At 44.2% G+C, this 8,760-nt stretch overlaps 1 protein-coding gene across 1 annotated transcript in view; it reads right to left on the bottom strand.

Moving 5' to 3' along the window:
• Positions 1–303: 303 nt before the first annotated feature.
• Positions 304–8,760, bottom strand: part of LOC129100772 (neurogenic locus notch homolog protein 1-like) — a 44,407-nt gene continuing 35,950 nt past the window's right edge. Inside the window, 8 exon segments of the mRNA XM_054610240.1 lie at positions 304–3,168; positions 3,317–3,414; positions 3,543–3,690; positions 4,218–4,372; positions 4,375–4,515; positions 5,911–6,076; positions 6,326–6,416; positions 6,756–6,969. Coding sequence (XP_054466215.1) covers positions 1,795–3,168; positions 3,317–3,414; positions 3,543–3,690; positions 4,218–4,372; positions 4,375–4,515; positions 5,911–6,076; positions 6,326–6,416; positions 6,756–6,969 — 2,387 coding nt within the window. The 3' untranslated portion in view covers positions 304–1,794.

Genomic DNA, 8,760 nt, shown 5'->3' with positions numbered 1-8,760 from the left:
AGTTGTGATAATTATTACCACCACTAGAGGGAGACACAGTAAGAAAAATATTTGGCACCTTCAGCAAATTTAGAAAGATAAATAAAGTGCTGCAGTTTATTAAGAGAAAGGTCACTATTATTATTTTATTTTTTTCAAAAAGCTATTAATTGCTGCCCAAAACTATCAGAGGCTCATTTTTATACTGTGGTCATTGTACTAGATATATCATTATTCAGCTCACCTCTTTTTTCAGTGTGTATAGACGATATTGATCTTTAGAGATCTTGTAAAGTAATTTATAAAAAGCATAGACAGTGTTCATAAGCTCAAGACACACAAGTGCCATTTATTATACCAAGAAACATTTTTACAGAAAAAAAAAATGAAAATGGGAAATACATTTCTTGCAGATTATAACTGTATAAGAGGAAGGAAACATATTGCAGATATTACAATTCACTACAACCTAATGTTTTTTTTAAATCATAACATTTTGCAATCTACAGGAAGTGTGTCTCACAAAGTACTAATGCGGACACAGATGAGAACTTAGCCAACAGTTTTTTTTTCCATTTAACCAAAGTGTAAAGAAAACATTTTATAATATGCACAAATGGTTGCCTCAGTTGATTTGTATGTGTTACAGAACAATGAATAAATATGATTTTATAAAACCTCAATATTTAAGTTTTTTTGCTTTTTATGAGAAAAATGTCTCCTAATAATATATCGTATCTATTTGTATATAGTTCAAATTTTATTTATGCATAAGGGACAGTAAAATATAAAATATATATTCTGTTCTGTTTGACATTTTAGAGGCTGTTGACTGGTGCGGGACCTATCAAAAATTGCATGCTTAAGACATCAGATTTCTTAAACAAAATCCTGCTTACAAGGGAAATGCATAACATATTTACAGAAGGAAGAACACAGCCATAGGCTCAAACTAATAGGAGGGAGAGGGGAAATGAAGTTTCCTTTTCCCTCTGGACAACAACATACGCTGTGGCCAACGGGCCAGTTCTCAAACACCAACAGATACTCAAGCCTGTCTTAACCGCCAATCTCCAAGATGGCTGTATACTGTACAACATATCACATCTCCACCACATCTCTACATATGAATGCAGTCAAATCTAGTGACACAACATTACGTCGTTCCGTTGATTCAAGAAATGTACACAACTGTAGAGTGTAACTAAGAATCACATGATATTTAAAAAAGGGGAAACTGTGAAAACATAAACGGCCTTTGCATGAAATACAGGACATGTGTTCTGTTAACATTCACAACTTGTTTTATCATCGAAATAACACTGAAACTTAAAATGTGCTATTTAAAATGCCCTATAATCACAAGAGTTTTTTTTATAAACAAGATTATACAACAAAAAAAAAAGTAACAAAATATAAACAAAGATTGAGAAATCATATGGAAAAAAAGGCAAAGAATAGAAAGTCCTTAAGGAAATAAATACCCAGTGTGTATGCTGCGGCTTCACTGCAGAAAAGAAATGCTAAAAGAAAAAGAGTCTCTCTAAAGGACTTTCTCCGTCCTCCGTTTGACCCAGCACCATGGATCCCCGAAATTTCTGTAAGCAGGCAATGTGTATAAATAAGGCATTAATAAATAAAAAGAATGGATGAAACGCAGATATTGCTGTTAGTATAAAAAGCATATAAAAAAATGTCCTATTTAATCTTGTTGACAGCTTTGCCCTTTTTCTTTTCTTTTTCTTTCCACAAAGAGTGCCTTTTTTTTATAAAAAAATATACAGCAGCTCGTCTGGGCGTAAACATACAAGCTTTTTATTTGAACTGTTCAGGTAGATGTGCAATCTGAGCCTGCATGCTTGTCGGCGGACTTGAAATGCCCTCTGACCAGTCGGACATGTTGGAATGAGGGGACGAACTGGACCACTGATCGGGGGAGCCGGGGGAGGGGGTCAGAAAGGGGTGGTCGGGCACTTGGACCTGATGGTTTGGGGTGTTGTCCATGGGGCCTGAATAGCTGTGCTGGGAGGGCGGGGTGAGGAACTGGGTGCTGGGCATTGACTGGCTGATGGAGGAGGACATGATCTGGGTCTCCTGCGGCAGGATGGTGTGGATGGGCATGGTGGAGTTGCCGCTGCCCTGCTGGAGCTCCGGGGAACTGAGCTCCCCGCTGATGAAGCTCTGGCTGTTGGTCGCGTTCGAGTTCTGGTGCTGCAGCTGGATGCTCTGCTGCTGCTGCTGCTGCTGCTGCTGCTGTTGGAGCTGCTGCAGGTTCTGCATCTGCTGCATCTGCTGAGCCTGCTGCTGCTGCTGCAGGATGTGGGGCTGCGGACCCAGCCTGGTGCTCTGGATCCCCTGGTAGGTCATCATCTGAGACAGGCCGGCGGCGGGGTGGCCGTTGTGGAGGGCCGTCATCATCCCGTGCTGCAGGCCTCCCTGACCACCGGGAGCTCCTCTCATGGGGTTGAACTGGCCCGGTTGGCTCATGTTGCCGTGCATCCTGGACAGCCAATCGCACTGGCCGTTGATGGCGCCCTGGCCACCGGAGCCAGACACGGGCAGATGGGTGAGACGGGGAGGCAGCGGGTCGAACTGCATCCGAGCCAGCTCCTGCTTGTTCGGCATCACCATATGGCCCACGGACAGGTGTGGATCGGACATACCCTGCAGGTGGTTCAGGGACACAGATGGCGACTGCTGGAACGGTGAGGTCATCATGGGCGGCGAGGCCACATCGGAGACGTAGCCGTGCGGGGACTCCAGCGAGTCGACTGGTGACAGCACACCGGAGCCGTCCAGGAGGCTCCCGGGCTTCCCGTCCTGCGAGTTCTTCTTCTTCACCTTCATGTCTTTGCCGTCCTTGCAGCCGATGCCCTTGGCGCTGGGCTTGCGGGCCTTTTTGCCCTGGCCATGAGGCTGGTGCTGCTTCATGCCGCCCAGGTAGCCGTTGGGCGAGCAGAGAGGAGGCGACAAGGTGGTGCCGAGCGACCCTCCATGCATGTGAGGACTCCGTACCAGGTTGTAGTCGTCCATCAGCCGCACGATGTCGTGATGCATCCTCTCCTGCGCGATGTCTCTGGGTAGCCGGTCCATGTGGTCGGTTATTTCTCTGTTGGCGTAGTGGTCCAGTAAGACCTTGGCAGTCTCGTAGCTTCCTTCCCTGGCAGCCAAGAATAGAGGGGTTTCCTCCTGAAGCAGACACACAGGAGACATCCCGTTAAGAAAATCACAGATGGTAGGAGGAATTTCTTTTTTTATCTCGGAAGGATGATTCACTGTTGTTTTAGAGAGTTAAGAGCAGGAAGAGACAGAAACATATGGCCTTTTCATTTTTTACCTTGTTGTTTTGCATGTCCTTGTTGGCGCTGTTCTTGAGAAGCACGATTACAGCCTCCACGTTATTCACTGCTGCGGCCCAATGTAGGGCTGATTTACCTTTAGAAACAAACACAGGGTTATTAGATTTCTTTTCATGCATTTGAGGGTCTCATTTGACTGCTTTCAACACTAACTTTGGATTGTTTTAAGGGTCATAAAAGTGGCATAAAACTAAGAAAACTTACCGAAATCATCGATTGCATTGACGTCAGCGTGGCAGTTTATGAGCTCCTCCACCATGCCCTCCACCGCCAGCCTGGCAGCCAAGATCAGGGGTGTGGTGCCATCATGCATGCGGGCATCCAAGTCTGTTGCGCGGTTCCTAATCAGAATCTATAGAGACATAAGACATGTTTTAGAGCTAAATATGAAACCATTAATCAAAATGTTATACTTCAAATATTCTAATAAAATGTACAATTTAGCCTGTGAGTAATTCTAAGTTATTTGAACCACTCGTACGACTGGTCTACATCAGTAAAATTATGATTTAACAGCTTTATTTTTTAGGGCTGAAACTATTGAATGGGTGTGAACTGACCAATTTATCAGTTAGTCCAGAAAATGTCAGAAAATAGTTCAATCATAATTTCCCTAGAGCCCAGGACGAAATCTTCAAATTGCTTGTTTTGTCTGACTTCCAAATATATTTAATTAACAGAAATATAAAACAAATCAAGCAAATCCTCACATTTGGAACCTCAAAACATCTAACAATTGTCACACTTTTGCTTGATAAATGACTTAAACATTACGAATGACCGATAAATGGATTCATTTATTTTTATTTTTATTAATAATATGTTAATTCTACCACCTAGAAAGTCATTAGGAAACTAATTTGGCATATGAGAGCTCACCTGGAACACCCCCTGTGCATCAGCAGCCACAGCAGCATGCAGCGGCGTCCTGCCCATGTTGTCCTGGACGTTGGCATCGGCGCTGGCCTCCAGCAGGCGCTTGGCGGCGTCGGAGCGAGCGTAGCGGGCGGCCAGGTGGAGGGCGGTCTCCCCGTGCGGTCGGTCTGGTTGTGCAGGTTAGCGCCCTGGTAGATGAAGTCGTTGATCACGTTGGCAGAGGCGTCCTCCTCCTCCTCGCTGTTGCCCGTTTCTAAACCTCCCCCGCTGCAGGACGCGATCATCAGAGGTGTGAATCCATCTGGACAGAGAGAGGGAGGAGGCAGAGGGGGGGGGGGGATGTTAGAAGAAGAGACTTGTGGGTAACAGACTGCACGGTCAGCACAGCACAGCACAGCACAGCACAGCACAGCACCGGTAACTGCTGCAGGAGCCGCGTACTTCAAAGCAGCAGGCAGATCAAAACAAGGCAACAAAACAAATCGAATGTGGATTTGACACTTTTGCCTGAGTTGAATCATCACAGCTCCCCGCTTTCGATAACGGATTCTGATCAAGGCCCCGGCACAGGAGGGGCTTCAGAAGGAAAGCGAAGCTGGGGGGATAGAGGCCGGGGCTCGCTAAAGCTGGGCTGCTGCAGAAAACGAAGCATTAATATCTAAGTGTGAGAGGCAGCTCAGTCAGTCGACTTGAATAGGTTTTCTCCTCTTCAAAAGGAGAGCGAGCCCCAGATCTGGCAGATTTGGTCGATTCAAGTGCATCGAACCACGACGGGGCAAGAAAAAGTGTGCTCTCAAGTTGTTAACCCTGTTACTTTGATTTTTTTCTACAGGGAATTTGGCACTTATTACAAAATTGGGCTTTTGCATTTGAATCCTTTATTGTTTTTTGTAATTTAGAATAGAAAAAAAAACAGAGGCCCATAACTGGTCAAATGATTAATCTGATCAGGAATCAGTGTTTTCCCCCAGGCTCCTGGCTTCCAGCCGGCTGCTTTGAAGAAGATCCTGTACCCTGAGGATACGGGGCTTTAGCTACTCCTACATGCGCGATTACACACACACACACACACACACACACACAAAAATGCACACACTAGAAATGTCGATCAATCCAGACACACACACACACACACACACACACACACACACACACACACACACACACACACACACACACACACACACACACACACACACACACACACACCACTAGAAATGTTCATTCAAAAAGTTATGAATCTTTCCTGACAAATCCTTTTTTAAGCTCGTGGCCCTTTAAAACAACGCAATCTAACCGTTCCTTGGCCATAAGTTGACAGCTGTTCTATCAACGTATAGTTTTTCTTTTTCAAATGGTTTAATTTTAAATATTTTTAGAGGTCTGAACACCACAAAAGAAAAAAGGTCAGAAATAATAGAACAAGTTTTGTGTAACAGAAATCAATTATTTTTAATTCTTATACCTTTAAAAACTGATTCCATTCATATTTTCCCTCACCATTTAAGCTATGCTGACATGCTAACTGATAAGATTTGATCTTTAATAAAATCATGGAATATGAAACGAGTCATCCAAAATGAAAATGAACCAAAATCAGGTCCAGATCCACTGATTCTGTCCACATGCGTTGGAACACAGAACTCTCTACGATTTCCTTATTAGTAAGTGAATCAGTGAGTGCTCAGTCACCCACCTGGTCCCCGGACATTGACATCCATGCAGTCATTCTCAATCTCGCCCTGAGGCGGTGTGGGAGCAATGGAGGGGATGCGCAGGTCAGCGGCGTCCAGGTGCTGCTGCGTCCACTGGCGGTGGTCCGTCTGGTCGCCCACCTCCAGGATAGCCTGCTCGTCAAACTGCTAAAACGGGCACATCAAGAGGTTAGGCAACAGAAATTAAACATGTTTAAATGATAAAATCACAAAAAAGAAACATTTAAACTTAATTTTAATTCAGAAGAAAAAAGTATTTAAAAGCAATCACAATTAAATTAGTTTTAATTTAGTTTGAACTAAATTAATATTTGTAAGAAATTGTTTCTAAAGTTATAAACATATAAAAAAAATCCTTCAAAGCTCAGTTGGTGTGTAATATTTCCGTTTCCTTACCCTGAAGCGTTTTGCATCCGAGGGCTCGTCCTCTCCCCATTCATTCTGGGCGTCATCCATGAGTGAAATGTCTGAGGTGTTTTTCAGTGGCCTGTGATGAAGCAGAAAACCCAGTAAAAATCCACGTACTCTGCTGCTTCCATCTCATCCGAGACACTCACCATTAATGGTGCAGCAATGCCGAAAAAACAAAAGCATTGATTAAACCCATACCCCACCCCTCTGCCCTTACAAGTCAATTAATGCGCACCTTAACCTGCTATATCATTATCATTAATGATCCAATGCAAAATCCCCCTTTCCCAAAATTTGTCTGATGACCAGTTAGATCCATTCTGACCATCAGAACCAGCCCTTCACCTGACCCGCAAAAAGAAACCGGTTCCCCCGATGACGGAGAGCGCCATTGGTGAATAAAACGGAAACTTACTTTAATCCCACGGAATCCTCTCCGACAGGCTCACGTCTCTTCTTCTTGCTGGTCTCTGTGGTCTTGAAGCCCTCGGGGAGCCAGAGGCGCCCGTGCTCATGGCGGCGCTTTCGGGCAGCCACCATCCCCACTCCGAGGAAGGCCAGCATCCCTATGCCGCCCAGCACCAAGTAGATCGGGTAGAGCTCCTGTGAATTCTGGGGTTCCACTCCGCCTGGTGGGAAAGGGTACAGCATGGTCAAGACGGGCCGAGGAAAAACGGACGTGGACCAGGATCCGCCTCGAGTGTTTTTCGAGCAGAGGCTGGTCCGGCTCTTCTTCGCCCCCGCGGTTCCCAGTCCAGAACACACGGCAACCAGCAGCAAGCGCCGGAAAGTGACTGACGATCCTCACCGTTTGTAAAGCTAGCTTCTACTATCTATTCAGTAATAATCAGAATTGCTAACCACTTTTCATCAAAAAAAAAAAGGATGGGGCGTGATAAAAGAAAGGAAAAAAAGGAAAAAAAAGGGAAAAAAACGAACACCACCACCTCCTCTCTCCCTTTTCAACCCAGGGTACCAAGAGACAACTTTACCATTTCTTCTTTAAGAGAAAAAAAGGAGGGGGATTAATGAACTTCAAATTACTGCACGCGCTTTAAGCTGTAAAGACGAAGGATTTATTAGGATTTTCGAGATAACAAAGACTCCCAACTTCTAGCACACTCCCGATCAATTTTTCCCCTTCTCTTTTTTTTTTCCACTAACGATTTTGAAATGATAAACTCCCCCAACCTAAACCCTTGGAGATGCATTAAGTCCTGGTATTACATTCAGCGAGGTGAAGGTTGCAGCAGCCCCTCACACTGCGGGGATGAAGTGTGTGTGTGTGTGTGTGTGTGTGTGTGTGTGTGTGTGTGTGTGTGTGTGTGTGTGTGTGTGTGTGTGTGTGTGTGTGTGTGTACGTGCATGTGAGAGTGTGTGTTATCCGTGGACGTATATGTGTACATGTCTGTGAAGGGAAGTGAGACAGACAGAGTGTTATATTGTGTGAGTAGGGGGTTGGATGAGTTGATTTGCAGCAATTAACCATTTTGGAGCCTGAAGCCAGCGGATTTACACACAGAGAGGAGGATTGATTGTTTAGTCCATGAGATTCACAATTGCATTTGTTCACCGCTGCATAACAAATACACAATCAAAGAGCGGTAGGGTTAGGACCCGACCAGAGGGCGCGGCGGATACTTTGGTTTTGAGTGTGCGTGGAAGAGCACGTGTCTTATCCGCTCGTGCAGGAGCATGTATGTGTGTGGACATTAGAGGAAGATAAGATAAGATAAGATAATCCTTTATTAGTCCCGCAGCGGGGAAATTTGCAGGAATACCTTACCAGTGGATTAAGTTTATCTTTTCGTTACAAATAAGCATAATTATGTGAACCTTTTAGTTGTGTTTAACATTTGTGGCTGTATTTGTCCTAACATCTCTAGCAACTTTAGGTTTCCACTGATATGAAATCAATTACCAGTTTATACCAGAACTTATTTGAGTTTTTCAGCTGTCCAGGTGAGAAAATCTAATTTGTATCAAAGTTACATTATTGTTGTGTCGTAATGAGGCGGGTGATATTCAATACTTATTTTGTTGTCCACAAAACCAACAATAATAGTCCATCTCTCAATAGTAATCCATCAAAACACAGAAGTAAATATCTGTAAAAATTGTCTTTATCTGGGACTAGTTTCAGGGGTGGATTAATACACATTTGGTGCTCTTGTGATGTGAACTTGACTCAAAATGAACGGTGCCCAGGCTCATCATGATGAAGGATCATGTGGCTCATTGATGTGTTTTTAACATTGATTAGCAGATTACCACATAATGACTTGATGTCCACTATAATGCAACTCGAGCGATTTTCACAAAGCTGCTAATGGCTTTTAATACCGAAAGAAACGAAAAGGATCCTTCGTTTTTCGAGGTAAAACATGCAAACACGCCGGTACGGTCCACTAACTCCGGTT

The sequence above is a fragment of the Anoplopoma fimbria genome, chromosome 13 (genome assembly GCF_027596085.1).
Source record: "Anoplopoma fimbria isolate UVic2021 breed Golden Eagle Sablefish chromosome 13, Afim_UVic_2022, whole genome shotgun sequence".
Taxonomy (NCBI): Eukaryota; Metazoa; Chordata; class Actinopteri; order Perciformes; family Anoplopomatidae; genus Anoplopoma; species Anoplopoma fimbria.
The sequence above is the reverse complement of the archived record's forward strand: the minus strand, read 5'-3'. Positions and strand labels throughout refer to the sequence as shown.